Source organism: Scomber scombrus, chromosome 2 (genome assembly GCF_963691925.1).
Source record: "Scomber scombrus chromosome 2, fScoSco1.1, whole genome shotgun sequence".
Taxonomy (NCBI): Eukaryota; Metazoa; Chordata; class Actinopteri; order Scombriformes; family Scombridae; genus Scomber; species Scomber scombrus.
Genome location: NC_084971.1, coordinates 18033835 through 18049414, shown reverse-complemented (window position 1 = coordinate 18049414; position 15580 = coordinate 18033835). Strand labels below are relative to the sequence as shown.

The following is a 15580-nucleotide window of genomic DNA, read 5'->3' as shown; positions in this document are numbered from 1 at the left end:
AATGGTTGATTCTGGTGTAAAAGACCTGTACCTTGACAGTTCCGCATCATAGCCAATATGGGGCAATGTGAACTGAGGAACAGGTGAGTCTGGAGACAATGCCCTGCTACTAAACAACTTATCAAGTTCAAAATCTGATGAATCTGACTGCGAGCTCTCTGGTCTAGGGTGATCAAAGAGGATTTCCAGACACAGATCTGTACCTTCCCAGTCTGAAATGGTTGATTCTGGTGTAGAAGACCTGTACCTTGACAATTCCACATTATAAGCCATATGGGGTGGTCTGAACTGAGGAACAGGTGAGTCTGGAGACAATGCCCTGCTACTAAACAACTTATCAAGTTCAAAATCTGATGAATCTGACTGCGAACTCTCTGGTCTAGGGTGATCAAAGAGGATTTCCAGACACAAATCTGTACCTTCCCAGTCTGAAATGGTTGATTCTGGTGTAGAAGACCTGTACCTTGACAATTCTGCATCATAGCCAATATGGGGCAATGTGAACTGAGGAATAGGTGAGTCTGGAGACAATGCCCTGCTACTAAACAACTTATCAAGTTCAAAATCTGATGAATCTGACTGCGAGCTCTCTGGTCTAGGGTGATCAAAGAGGATTTCCAGACACAAATCTGTACCTTCCCAGTCTGAAATGGTTGATTCTGGTGTAGAAGACCTGTACCTTGACAATTCCACATTATAAGCCATATGGGGTGGTCTGAACTGAGGAACAGGTGAGTCTGGAGACAATGCCCTGCTACTAAACAACTTATCAAGTTCAAAGTCTGATGAATCTGACTGCGAGCTCTCTGGTCTAGAGTGATCAAAGAGGGTTTCCAGACACAAATCTGTACCTTCCCAGTCTGAAATGGTTGATTCTGGTGTAAAAGACCTGTACCTTGACAATTCCACATTATAAGCCAAATGGGGTGGTCTGAATTGAGGAACAGGTGAGTCAGGAGAAAGGGACCTATGGTCACTTTGAGATGCTACTGACTCTGCAGAATGCAGTCTAATCTCCTTGACCCAATTGTCTTTGACGGAGTCACTGCACTCATCTAATGACCGTGACGGGAGACTGAAAGGTTTCAGCTCAAATGATTTGATGCTAAACAGAGTCTCTGCTTGTTTTTCATATTTAGTGCCCCGCACAACATCTGCATATGTAAAGGGTCTTGCACCAGGAAGTGATTGAGTTGCAGATATTTTAACAGTACGTTTTTCATCTTCGTCCAATGAAAAAACAGAATGTGGTGAGTCTGGTCTATTGTCCTCAAATAACTCCTCCAGACAAAGTCCTAAATACTCAAAATCTGACAATGTTGAAAGAGGTGATTGTGGTCTACTTTCAGAGTACTGTAAGTAATAGTCACAATGTTGACCCTTCATCTGGCCAAATGTCATGTGAGGAGAGAAAGAGTGCTGCTCAACTGATGCCACAGATTCTGGGGAAGATGGTCTAAAGTCTGCCAACCAGTCCTGAAGGAGCGAAAAGTCAAAATCGGAAGACACAGAATCTGGGGACAACGCCCTGCCACTAAAGAACCTGTCAAGTTCAAAGTCTGATAAAACTGACTGTGGGGAATCTGGTCTGGTCTGATCAAAGAGGGTTTCCAGACACAAATCGGTACCTTCCCAGTCCGAAATTGTTGATACTGGTGTAAAAGACCTGTACCTTGACAGTTCCGCATCATAGCCAATATGGGGCAATGTGAACTGAGGAATAGGTGAGTCTGGAGACAATGCCCTGCTACTAAACAACTTATCAAGTTCAAAGTCTGATGACTCTGACTGCGAGCTCTCTGGTCTAGAGTGATCAAAGAGGGTTTCCAGACACAAATCTGTACCTTCCCAGTCTGAAATGGTTGATTCTGGTGTAAAAGACCTGTAACTTGACAATTCCACATTATAAGCCAAATGGGGTGGTCTGAATTGAGGAACAGGTGAGTCAGGAGAAAGGGACCTATGGTCACTTTGATATGCCACTGACTCTGCAGAATGCAGTCTTATCTCCTTGACCCAATTGTGTTTGACGGAGTCACTGCACTCATCTAATGACCGTGACGGGAGACTGAAAGGTTTCAGCTCAAATGATTTGATGCTAAACAGAGTCTCTGCTTGTTTTTCATATTTAGTGCCCCGCACAACATCTGCATATGTAAAGGGTCTTGCACCAGGAAGTGCTTGAGTTGCAGATATTTTAACAGTACGTTTTTCATTTTCGTCCAGTGAAGAAACAGAATGTGGTGAGTCTGGTCTATTGTCCTCAAATAACTCCTCCAGACAAAGTCCTAAATACTCAAAATCTGACAATGTTGAAAGAGCTGATTGTGGTTTACTTTCAGAGTACTGTAAGTAATAGTCACAATGTTGACCCTTCATCTGGCCAAATGTCATGTGAGGAGAGAAAGAGTGCTGCTCAACTGATGCCACAGATTCCGGGGAGGATGGTCTAAAGTCTGCCAACCAGTCCTGAAGGAGCGAAAAGTCAAAATCGGAAGACACAGAATCTGGGGACAACGCCCTGCCACTAAAGAACCTGTCAAGTTCAAAGTCTGATAAAACTGACTGTGGGGAATCTGGTCTGGTCTGATCAAAGAAGGTTTCCAGACACAAATCGGTACCTTCCCAGTCCGAAATTGTTGATTCTGGTGTAAAAGACCTGTACCTTGACAGTTCCGCATCATAGCCAATATGGGGCAATGTGAACTGAGGAATAGGTGAGTCTGGAGACAATGCCCTGCTACTAAACAACTTATCAAGTTCAAAGTCTGATGACTCTGACTGCGAGCTCTCTGGTCTAGAGTGATCAAAGAGGGTTTCCAGACACAACTCTGTACCTTCCCAGTCTGAAATGGTTGATTCTGGTGTAGAAGACCTGTACCTTGACAATTCCACATTATAAGCCATATGGGGTGGTCTGAACTGAGGAACAGGTGAGTCTGGAGACAATGCCCTGCTACTAAACAACTTATCAAGTTCAAAATCTGATGAATCTGACTGCGAACTCTCTGGTCTAGGGAGATCAAAGAGGATTTCCAGACACAAATCTGTACCTTCCCAGTCTGAAATGGTTGATTCTGGTGTAGAAGACCTGTACCTTGACAATTCCACATTATAAGCCATATGGGGTGGTCTGAACTGAGGAACAGGTGAGTCTGGAGACAATGCCCTGCTACTAAACAACTTATCAAGTTCAAAGTCTGATGACTCTGACTGCGAGCTCACTGGTCTAGAGTGATCAAAGAGGGTTTTCAGACACAAATCGGTACCTTCCCAGTCCGAAATTGTTGATTCTGGTGTAAAAGACCTGTACCTTGACAATTCCACATTATAAGCCATATGGGGCGGTCTGAACTGAGGAACAGGTGAGTCTGGAGACAATGCCTTGCTACTAAACAACTTATCAAGTTCAAAGTCTGATGAATCTGACTGCGAGCTCTCTGGTCTAGAGTGATGAAAGAGGGTTTCCAGACACAAATCTGTACCTTCCCAGTCTGAAATGGTTGATTCTGGTGTAAAAGACCTGTACCTTGACAATTCCACATTATAAGCGATATGGGGTGGTCTGAATTGAGGAACAGGTGAGTCAGGAGAAAGGGACCTATGGTCACTTTGAGATGCTACTGACTCTGCAGAATGCAGTCTTATCTCCTTGACCCAATTATCTTTGACGGAGTCACTGCACTCATCTAATGACCGTGACGGGAGACTGAAAGGTTTCAGCTCAAATGATTTGATGCTAAACAGAGTCTCTGCTTGTTTTTCATATTTAGTGCCCCGCACAACATCTGCATATGTAAAGGGTCTTGCACCAGGAAGTGCTTGAGTTGCAGATATTTTAACAATACGTTTTTCATTTTCGTCCAGTGAAGAAACAGAATGTGGTGAGTCTGGTCTATTGTCCTCAAATAACTCCTCCAGACAAAGTCCTAAATACTCAAAATCTGACAATGTTGAAAGAGGTGATTGTGGTCTACTTTCAGAGTACTGTAAGTAATAGTCACAACGTTGACCCTTCATCTGGCCAAATGTCATGTGAGGAGAGAAAGAGTGCTGCTCAACTGATGCCACAGATTCTGGGGAGGATGGTCTAAAGTCTGCCAACCAGTCCTGAAGGAGCGAAAAGTCAAAATCGGAAGACACAGAATCTGGGGACAACGCCCTGCCACTAAAGAACCTGTCAAGTTCAAAGTCTGATAAAACTGACTGTGGGGAATCTGGTCTGGTCTGATCAAAGAGGGTTTCCAGACACAAATCGGTACCAACCCAGTCTGAAATGGTTGATTCTGGTGTAGAAGACCTATACCTTGACAATTCCACATTATAAGCCATATGGGGTGGTCTGAATTGAGGAACAGGTGAGTCTGGAGACAATGCCCTGCTACTAAACAACTTATCAAGTTCAAAGTCTGATGAATCTGACTGCGAGCTCTCTGGTCTAGAGTGATCAAAGAGGGTTTCCAGACACAAATCTGTACCTTCCCAGTCTGAAATAGTTGATTCTGGTGTAGAAGACCTGTACCTTGACAATTCTGCATCATAGCCAATATGGGGCAATGTGAACTGAGGAATAGGTGAGTCTGGAGACAATGCCCTGCTACTAAACAACTTATCAAGTTCAAAATCTGATGAATCTGACTGCGAGCTCTCTGGTCTAGGGTGATCAAAGAGGATTTCCAGACACAAATCTGTACCTTCCCAGTCTGAAATGGTTGATTCTGGTGTAGAAGACCTGTACCTTGACAATTCCACATTATAAGCCATATGGGGTGGTCTGAACTGAGGAACAGGTGAGTCTGGAGACAATGCCCTGCTACTAAACAACTTATCAAGTTCAAAGTCTGATGAATCTGACTGCGAGCTCTCTGGTCTAGAGTGATCAAAGGGGGTTTCCAGACACAAATCTGTACCTTCCCAGTCTGAAATGGTTGATTCTGGTGTAAAAGACCTGTACCTTGACAATTCCACATTATAAGCCAAATGGGGTGGTCTGAATTGAGGAACAGGTGAGTCAGGAGAAAGGGACCTATGGTCACTTTGAGATGCTACTGACTCTGCAGAATGCAGTCTTATCTCCTTGACCCAATTATCTTTGACGGAGTCACTGCACTCATCTAATGACCGTGACGGGAGACTGAAAGGTTTCAGCTCAAATGATTTGATGCTAAACAGAGTCTCTGCTTGTTTTTCATATTTAGTGCCCCGCACAACATCTGCATATGTAAAGGGTCTTGCACCAGGAAGTGCTTGAGTTGCAGATATTTTAACAATACGTTTTTCATTTTCGTCCAGTGAAGAAACAGAATGTGGTGAGTCTGGTCTATTGTCCTCAAATAACTCCTCCAGACAAAGTCCTAAATACTCAAAATCTGACAATGTTGAAAGAGGTGATTGTGGTCTACTTTCAGAGTACTGTAAGTAATAGTCACAACGTTGACCCTTCATCTGGCCAAATGTCATGTGAGGAGAGAAAGAGTGCTGCTCAACTGATGCCACAGATTCTGGGGAGGATGGTCTAAAGTCTGCCAACCAGTCCTGAAGGAGCGAAAAGTCAAAATCGGAAGACACAGAATCTGGGGACAACGCCCTGCCACTAAAGAACCTGTCAAGTTCAAAGTCTGATAAAACTGACTGTGGGGAATCTGGTCTGGTCTGATCAAAGAGGGTTTCCAGACACAAATCGGTACCAACCCAGTCAGAAATTGTTGATTCTGGTGTAGAAGACCTGTACATTGACAATTCCACATTATAAGCCATATGGGGTGGTCTGAACTGAGGAACAGGTGAGTCTGGAGACAATGCCCTGCTACTAAACAACTTATCTAGTTCAAAGTTTGATGACTCTGACTGCGAGCTCACTGGTCTAGAGTGATCAAAGCGGGTTTCCAGACACAAATCTGTACCTTCCCAGTCAGAAATAGTTGATTCTGGTGTAAAAGACCTGTACCTTGACAGTTCTGCATCATAGCCAATATGGGGCAATGTGAACTGAGGAATAGGTGAGTCTGGAGACAATGCTCTGCTACTAAACAACTTATCAAGTTCAAAATCTGATGAATCTGACTGCGAGCTCTCTGGTCTAGGGTGATCAAAGAGGATTTCCAGACACAAATCTGTACCTTCCCAGTCTGAAATGGTTGATTCTGGTGTAGAAGACCTATACCTTGACAATTCCACATTATAAGCCATATGGGGTGGTCTGAATTGAGGAACAGGTGAGTCTGGAGACAATGCCCTGCTACTAAACAACTTATCAAGTTCAAAGTCTGATGAATCTGACTGCGAGCTCTCTGGTCTAGAGTGATCAAAGAGGGTTTCCAGACACAAATCTGTACCTTCCCAGTCTGAAATTGTTGATTCTGGTGTAAAAGACCTGTACCTTGACAATTCCACATTATAAGCCAAATGGGGTGGTCTGAATTGAGGAACAGGTGAGTCAGGAGAAAGGGACCTATGGTCACTTTGAGATGCTACTGACTCTGCAGAATGCAGTCTAATCTCCTTGACCCAATTGTCTTTGACGGAGTCACTGCACTCATCTAATGACCGTGACGGGAGACTGAAAGGTTTCAGCTCAAATGATTTAATGCTAAACAGAGTCTCTGCTTGTTTTTCATATTTAGTGCCCCGCACAACATCTGCATATGTAAAGGGTCTTGCACCAGGAAGTGCTTGAGTTGCAGATATTTTAACAGTACGTTTTTCATCTTCGTCCAGTGAAGAAACAGAATGTGGTGAGTCTGGTCTATTGTCCTCAAATAACTCCTCCAGACAAAGTCCTAAATACTCAAAATCTGACAATGTTGAAAGAGGTGATTGTGGTCTACTTTCAGAGTACTGTAAGTAATAGTCACAACGTTGACCCTTCATCTGGCCAAATGTCATGTGAGGAGAGAAAGAGTGCTGCTCAACTGATGCCACAGATTCTGGGGAGGATGGTCTAAAGTCTGCCAACCAGTCCTGAAGGAGCGAAAAGTCAAAATCGGAAGACACAGAATCTGGGGAACACGCCCTGCCACTAAAGAACCTGTCAAGTTCAAAGTCTGATAAAACTGACTGTGGGGAATCTGGTCTGGTCTGATCAAAGAGGGTTTCCAGACACAAATCGGTACCAACCCAGTCAGAAATTGTTGATTCTGGTGTAGAAGACCTGTACATTGACAATTCCACATTATAAGCCATATGGGGTGGTCTGAACTGAGGAACAGGTGAGTCTGGAGACAATGCCCTGCTACTAAACAACTTATCTAGTTCAAAGTTTGATGACTCTGACTGCGAGCTCACTGGTCTAGAGTGATCAAAGCGGGTTTCCAGACACAAATCTGTACCTTCCCAGTCAGAAATAGTTGATTCTGGTGTAAAAGACCTGTACCTTGACAGTTCTGCATCATAGCCAATATGGCGCAATGTGAACTGAGGAATAGGTGAGTCTGGAGACAATGCTCTGCTACTAAACAACTTATCAAGTTCAAAATCTGATGAATCTGACTGCGAGCTCTCTGGTCTAGGGTGATCAAAGAGGATTTCCAGACACAAATCTGTACCTTCCCAGTCTGAAACGGTTGATTCTGGTGTAGAAGACCTGTACCTTGACAATTCCACATTATAAGCCATATGGGGTGGTCTGAACTGAGGAACAGGTGAGTCCGGAGACAATGCCCTGCTACTAAACAACTTATCAAGTTCAAAGTCTGATGAATCTGACTGCGAGCTCTCTGGTCTAGAGTGATCAAAGAGGGTTTCCAGACACAAATCGGTACTTTCCCAGTCCGAAATTGTTGATTCTGGTGTAAAAGACCTGTACCTTGACAATTCCACATTATAAGCCATATGGGGCGGTCTGAACTGAGGAACAGGTGAGTCTGGAGACAATGCCTTGCTACTAAACAACTTATCAAGTTCAAAGTCTGATGAATCTGACTGCGAGCTCTCTGGTCTAGAGTGATCAAAGAGGGTTTCCAGACACAAATCTGTACCTTCCCAGTCTGAAATGGTTGATTCTGGTGTAAAAGACCTGTACCTTGACAATTCCACATTATAAGCCATATGGGGTGGTCTGAATTGAGGAACAGGTGAGTCAGGAGAAAGGGACCTATGGTCACTTTGAGATGCTACTGACTCTGCAGAATGCAGTCTTATCTCCTTGACCCAATTATCTTTGACGGAGTCACTGCACTCATCTAATGACCGTGACGGGAGACTGAAAGGTTTCAGCTCAAATGATTTGATGCTAAACAGAGTCTCTGCTTGTTTTTCATATTTAGTGCCCCGCACAACATCTGCATATGTAAAGGGTCTTGCACCAGGAAGTGCTTGAGTTGCAGATATTTTAACAATACGTGTTTCATCTTCGTCCAGTGAAGAAACAGAATGTGGTGAGTCTGGTCTATTGTCCTCAAATAACTCCTCCAGACAAAGTCCTAAATACTCAAAATCTGACAATGTTGAAAGAGGTGATTGTGGTCTACTTTCAGAGTACTGTAAGTAATAGTCACAACGTTGACCCTTCATCTGGCCAAATGTCATGTGAGGAGAGAAAGAGTGCTGCTCAACTGATGCCACAGATTCTGGGGAGGATGGTCTAAAGTCTGCCAACCAGTCCTGAAGGAGCGAAAAGTCAAAATCGGAAGACACAGAATCTGGGGACAACGCCCTGCCACTAAAGAACCTGTCAAGTTCAAAGTCTGATAAAACTGACTGTGGGGAATCTGGTCTGGTCTGATCAAAGAGGGTTTCCAGACACAAATCGGTACCTTCCCAGTCCGAAATTGTTGATACTGGTGTAAAAGACCTGTACCTTGACAGTTCTGCATCATAGCCAATATGGGGCAATGTGAACTGAGGAATAGGTGAGTCTGGAGACAATGCCCTGCTACTAAACAACTTATCAAGTTCAAAATCTGATGACTCAGACTGCGAGCTCTCTGGTGTAGAGTGATCAAAGAGGGTTTCCAGACACAAATCTGTACCTTCCCAGTCTGAAATGGTTGATTCTGGTGTAAAAGACCTGTACCTTGACAATTCCACATTATAAGCCAAATGGGGTGGTCTGAATTGAGGAACAGGTGAGTCAGGAGAAAGGGACCTATGGTCACTTTGATATGCCACTGACTCTGCAGAATGCAGTCTTATCTCCTTGACCCAATTGTCTTTGACGGAGTCACTGCACTCATCTAATGACCGTGACGGGAGACTGAAAGGTTTCAGCTCAAATGATTTGATGCTAAACAGAGTCTCTGCTTGTTTTTCATATTTAGTGCCCCGCACAACATCTGCATATGTAAAGGGTCTTGCACCAGGAAGTGCTTGAGTTGCAGATATTTTAACAGTACGTTTTTCATCTTCGTCCAGTGAAGAAACAGAATGTGGTGAGTCTGGTCTATTGTCCTCAAATAACTCCTCCAGACAAAGTCCTAAATACTCAAAATCGGACAATGTTGAAAGAGGTGATTGTGGTCTACTTTCAGAGTACTGTAAGTAATAGTCACAATGTTGACCCTTCATCTGGCCAAATGTCATGTGAGGAGAGAAAGAGTGCTGCTCAACTGATGCCACAGATTCTGGGGAGGATGGTCTAAAGTCTGCCAACCAGTCCTGAAGGAGCGAAAAGTCAAAATCGGAAGACACAGAATCTGGGGACAACGCCCTGCCACTAAAGAACCTGTCAAGTTCAAAGTCTGATAAAACTGACTGTGGGGAATCTGGTCTGGTCTGATCAAAGAGGGTTTCCAGACACAAATCTGTACCTTCCCAGTCCGAAATTGTTGATACTGGTGTAAAAGACCTGTACCTTGACAGTTCCGCATCATAGCCAATATGGGGCAATGTGAACTGAGGAATAGGTGAGTCTGGAGACAATGCCCTGCTACTAAACAACTTATCAAGTTCAAAATCTGATGAATCTGACTGCGAGCTCTCTGGTCTAGGGTGATCAAAGAGGATTTCCAGACACAACTCTGTACCTTCCCAGTCTGAAATGGTTGATTCTGGTGTAGAAGACCTGTACCTTGACAATTCCACATTATAAGCCATATGGGGTGGTCTGAACTGAGGAACAGGTGAGTCTGGAGACAATGCCCTGCTACTAAACAACTTATCAAGTTCAAAATCTGATGAATCTGACTGCGAACTCTCTGGTCTAGGGTGATCAAAGAGGATTTCCAGACACAAATCTGTACCTTCCCAGTCTGAAATGGTTGATTCTGGTGTAGAAGACCTGTACCTTGACAATTCCACATTATAAGCCATATGGGGTGGTCTGAACTGAGGAACAGGTGAGTCTGAAGACAATGCTCTGCTACTAAACAACTTATCAAGTTCAAAGTCTGATGACTCTGACTGCGAGCTCACTGGTCTAGAGTGATCAAAGAGGGATTCCAGACACAAATCTGTACCTTCCCAGTCCGAAATTGTTGATTCTGGTGTAAAAGACCTGTACCTTGACAATTCCACATTATAAGCCATATGGGGCGGTCTGAACTGAGGAACAGGTGAGTCAGTAGAAAGGGACCTATGGTCATTTTGAGATGTTACTGACTCTGCAGAATGCAGTCTTATCTCCTTGACCCAATTATCTTTGACGGAGTCACTGCACTCATCTAATGACCGTGACGGGAGACTGAAAGGTTTCAGCTCAAATGATTTGATGCTAAACAGAGTCTCTGCTTGTTTTTCATATTTAGTGCCCCGCACAACATCTGCATATGTAAAGGGTCTTGCACCAGGAAGTGCTTGAGTTGCAGATATTTTAACAATACGTTTTTCATCTTCGTCCAGTGAAGAAACAGAATGTGGTGAGTCTGGTCTATTGTCCTCAAATAACTCCTCCAGACAAAGTCCTAAATACTCAAAATCTGACAATGTTGAAAGAGGTGATTGTGGTCTACTTTCAGAGTACTGTAAGTAATAGTCACAACGTTGACCCTTCATCTGGCCAAATGTCATGTGAGGAGAGAAAGAGTGCTGCTCAACTGATGCCACAGATTCTGGGGAGGATGGTCTAAAGTCTGCCAACGAGTCCTGAAAGAGCGAAAAGTTGAAATCGGAAGACACAGAATCTGGAGACAACGCCCTGCCACTAAAGAACCTATGAAGTTTGGATTCATCATGTGATGATTTGTGTCTGTTCTTCTCAACAACATATTGAGTTGAAATAGGTGATTGTAGTCTACTTATGGAGTACTCTAAGTAATAGTCACAACATTGCTCTTTTATTAGGCCAAATGTCATTTGTGGAGACAAAGATTCTTTATTAATTGAAGCCAATGGTTCAAGAGGGGACTGGATAAAATTTTCCAGGCAGTCCTGAAGTGATTCATTCAGTGACTCCCTTTTGTTTGATGTTGGAGATATTTCATTGTAAAAGTCTAAAATTAATTTAGGTCTTTCTACTAAGTTAAAAACCATTGGTTTGGGTGATTGGAGATGTGAGAAAGTGTGACAACTTTCAACAGATGGCTTGTTATACGTCTCATATGAACAAAGGTTTGTTTTGGATGATTCGTTCATTTGATAGAAATTAATGGATTGCATCTCATTGCTGTCTACTGTGGCTTTTTCAGAGTTTGATAAAACATTATGTGAGTGATGTTGTGATGGCATGCAGTTAGAAGATTCTGATTCCAACTTTGAAAACCAGTAATCAATAAACGATTGATTACTTTCTGATTCTGGGTTTGTGGTGTCAGAAGATGGCTGAAACTGAAAAGATTTTTCTGTTTTAATTGAACTGTCTAAAACCTCAATAGTAATTCTTTTAACTTCTGTGTGTGGAAGACATTTTTCAGATGAACCAGGACTTGTATACAAAGGTACTTTTTTTTCAGTTATTGCACGCCATGACATCGAATCAGTTGAATTTGTGTTGTTTTCATTACACCATTCAGCAAATAGTGATGAAGGAGTATTAAGCGAACTTTGTAAATCACATTTTATAGTCTTGTTCTTTGAAACTGACAAATCTGGAGGGTCACAGTCAATTGATATGAAAGACTCCAGAAAGATTGGAGGACTGTGATCTGAAGTGACTAATTCTGGTGTCAAAGTGTTACCCTGACCCATTTCGTCACTGTACACTGTAGTGTATGGAGTTGACATTAGTGAGGGTGACAGATGACTTGCCTCTGAATAAAGTAAGAAATAATTACAATGTTGACTCATAAGTTGGGCACGGTTTTGTTCAGAGAGCAAGAGTTCAAGAAATGAGAAACTACACTGAGAAGATTGGGATTCCGGTGAGGTTGGTCTACAATCCATATCTGACATTCTATGTCCGGGTGATCTCCTACTGACAGAAAAATCTTCAAGCAAAAAGTCATCACACTGATTATCTGCTGCAACAGGTGATAATGCTCTAAACTTTCCCTCCATCAGTGCACCTTCAGGTATAGGTGGACAAAATTTAGGTACTTGAGAGTCAGGGGACTGTGGCCTCCACTTATTCCTAGACTCAAAGGACTCAGAACCAACATTGTGTACAACTACAAAATCTTTCGAACAAAGTAGTTGTTCACATTCATATATGTGTGATTGATAGGGAATTACATTATTTTCATACATGTTAATTTCTGGTGAAATACATGCATCAGACCTTGGAGAGACTGTCCTCATGCCATCCAATATACTGGCAAAGTCTGCAGGTAAGGCCTTTCTCTTGCCCAGAGGAGAGTCAGGTGACATTGCCCGATAATCACTAATTGACATAACTGAGTCAGGGGATGACAGTCTAGGTATGGGGTCGTTAAATATCCATGACCCTGCAGGTACGAGATCCCTTTCATGAATAGGTGAAAATGAGCTGCACTGCTTATCAGATGCCAAAGAATCAGGAGTCAAAGGGTTGTACTCAATAAAAGTGGAAGGTAATGTTTCATATTGTTCAGGTGACTGTGGTACACATATAGGCAGATAAAGGCTGGATGAGGCAACCTTAGGTTCAGAAATGTGGGGGGCCATTGTCCTGTCTTTGACATAATCACTGTCTGTACTCACAGAACAGTAATTATAGTGGCTATCAGTTGAGTCACAGGCCATGTGAGCAGGGCTACTGGTTCTCAGACTATGAAGCAAAATGGTCTTTTGAATGTTTTTACTATGTTCCACCATGCTGTACTTAGCTATAGCAACAATGGGTTCAATTGACTGGACATTGTCCTCATCATCATCATCATCATCATCATCATCATCATCATCAATGAAGGACATGTTTTTTGAACACCCATTACTGTATGACTGGTATTTACTGTTTTCTTCTTTGCTTGTCTTGAAGGATTTGAAACCCGAGTCCACACCTGGAACCTGATGGATGTCATGACCATGCGGCACTTGGACGAATTGCGCTGTGACCTCATCAATACACCTCTGTGAGACCCTGCTTTTTTTATCTACATCTGTGTCATCCTCAGTCATGGCAAGAGTTGCTTTGTGGTCCTCTGGTGGCAACACTAACAGGTAAGGCTCAGGGATTCTTCTGACATTGGTTTTAACTGTGTTTTTATTGCCAAGCTGTGGTGTATCGCTGAAATTGTCACAAAGCTCACTGAAGTGGGTCTCAGCTTGGTCTGACTCTGATAGACTCAGACTAAAGTCTCTGATAGATATAGATGATGGAAACTTCTGAATTTCAGATGATTGGCCTTGCTCATCTTCATAACCAAACTGCTTCAGCAGTAATGTATGGCAGCATTCATCTTTGACTTGAGTGCCAGCTTGGAAAGCCCTCAAGAAATGAACTTCAGTACTGTGGCAACCTTGTTGGTCTTTCACATTTTCCTGGGAGTCATAAACCTGACTTGCTTGGCTCCTCATTGCTGCTTCTTTTGAAGTGGGAAGAGTACTTACTTGCTCATCCAAGTTGTCATGACTGGTAGGTTCTTGTGTAATTACATCCTCCGAAGTCCACAGATTTGGATTCAATTCACTGTAACACAAGAGACAGACTAGGTCAGGTTTTCCGCACACTGCCAGATCGAGGATAAGGCAATATTGCTATTTTGCAAGGTCAAGATGTGTCAACCCTTTCGAAAAGCAGCAGTTTTGACAACTTCTGTATTTATGGCATGTCTGGTGTGTGATATGGGTGTCAATTGAAGTGCATCAAATGACATGACAGTATGTGACACTGTCAATGTGTGTTGCAGATTCAGGAATAATTTGGAATCAATCATTTACTGTGGGATCTCAAGCTCCTCCAACAGGTCACCATGCATGCTCTCTGAATGGGTGTGTCCAACAGGCTCTGCCCAGGAAGGAATATCCAGTAGGGAAGCAACTGAGAGGTCCTCTTCTGAAACAGCTGGGGGTGGTCTGCGGTCTGATTCCACCCTTCTTATGACTCTGGGGCTGTCTGCATCCTCTTGCACTGAAGAAAGGGCTACTGACACTGAAAAACACACATAACAATAAGAGTGCAAGCAAACACACAATTAGAGTTAGGTATTAGTTAGAGCCTTTAAATTGGTTGCTGAATTGAGTGTTTAGATGTGTGGCTACCTTCACTGTGATCCAGTGTCTTCTCTATCTCTGCATAAGTTCTAGATGTTTGCTCTTGAACTGACTTGTTCATCTGGGTTTCAATAAGATGGACAATGTCCATGCGGTTGATCTTGGTTAGTCTCTTAATCAGACAGTCCTCTGTGGAGGGATTTATCAATCATTTATAGACTTTAGAAAAGCATTCACTGAACACAACAAATAAAAAATGCAAATATAAGGTTAAATTGAATCTATGAATACAGGTCTACTTAATACACAAATTGATTCAAAGAGCTAGTTGTGCATTTAGTGCATCCTCAAACAAATTAGCAGTGATTACAGGGTCAGAAGTATTGTATTGACAAATACTAGTAAAATCAAAATCAAAATCTGTCAGACCAAAAAACCATGTACCTGTGGCATGTTTGCCTTCCTGCTCAACCCAACGTTGCAGCAAGGCATGGCTCTGCTCTTGGAGTGAATTGGGATTCTCTGTTCTCACTAATTGAATGTCATCCTCACTGAATTCCAGTTCCCTTGCCAGCTCTGGGGTGATGGATAACAAATAAGGGATGAAAAAACAAATTGTTAACCGTATTTACTGTTTTGCTGTTAGAGCATTAGTGCTCCCATATAGACTTTATAGATATTACCCCAATACTGCTCAGAAATACACAAGCTTCAATTCAAACAAAACACACTATGTATTGCCTCCCTAGATTGCACTGAGTGAAATATTTTGAAATTTAGATTGAAAAAAGAGAATTATATCGTTATTTCACAGCTTACCAGTCCAGCTGAAGCCAAGAAGGTCTGCAATGATAGCTAATGTCTCCTCTTTCCTGTCAGCATCATCCTGCCAATCCACTAAAAAATACCGCCAGAGCCAAACATTCAAATTTAACATTATGGTCAGCAGTTCAATATTTAAAATTCCACAACTACATATCCCAAAGTATTTTTTTTCCACAAACCAAGTACCTGTCATGTGAAATATACTTTGTAAATGTAGATTGGTTGAGGACACTATGTTATGTTATAAACTGTAATACTCTGAAATTAAATATGAATCTGTGATGTTGACATGGATGATAACATAAATGTTGGA

The 15580-nt window shown here is 42.6% G+C and overlaps 1 protein-coding gene across 1 annotated transcript in view; it reads right to left on the bottom strand.

The window, feature by feature from the left end:
- LOC133986011 (ankyrin-2-like) overlaps window positions 1–15580 on the bottom strand; it is a 123527-nt gene that overhangs the window by 44856 nt on the left and 63091 nt on the right. Inside the window, exons 45-49 of the mRNA XM_062425781.1 lie at window positions 15262–15339; window positions 14887–15018; window positions 14491–14631; window positions 14170–14380; window positions 13840–13918 (exon numbers count right to left, since the gene is read on the bottom strand). Coding sequence (XP_062281765.1) covers window positions 13840–13918; window positions 14170–14380; window positions 14491–14631; window positions 14887–15018; window positions 15262–15339 — 641 coding nt within the window. The remainder of the gene's footprint in view (window positions 1–13839; window positions 13919–14169; window positions 14381–14490; window positions 14632–14886; window positions 15019–15261; window positions 15340–15580) is intronic.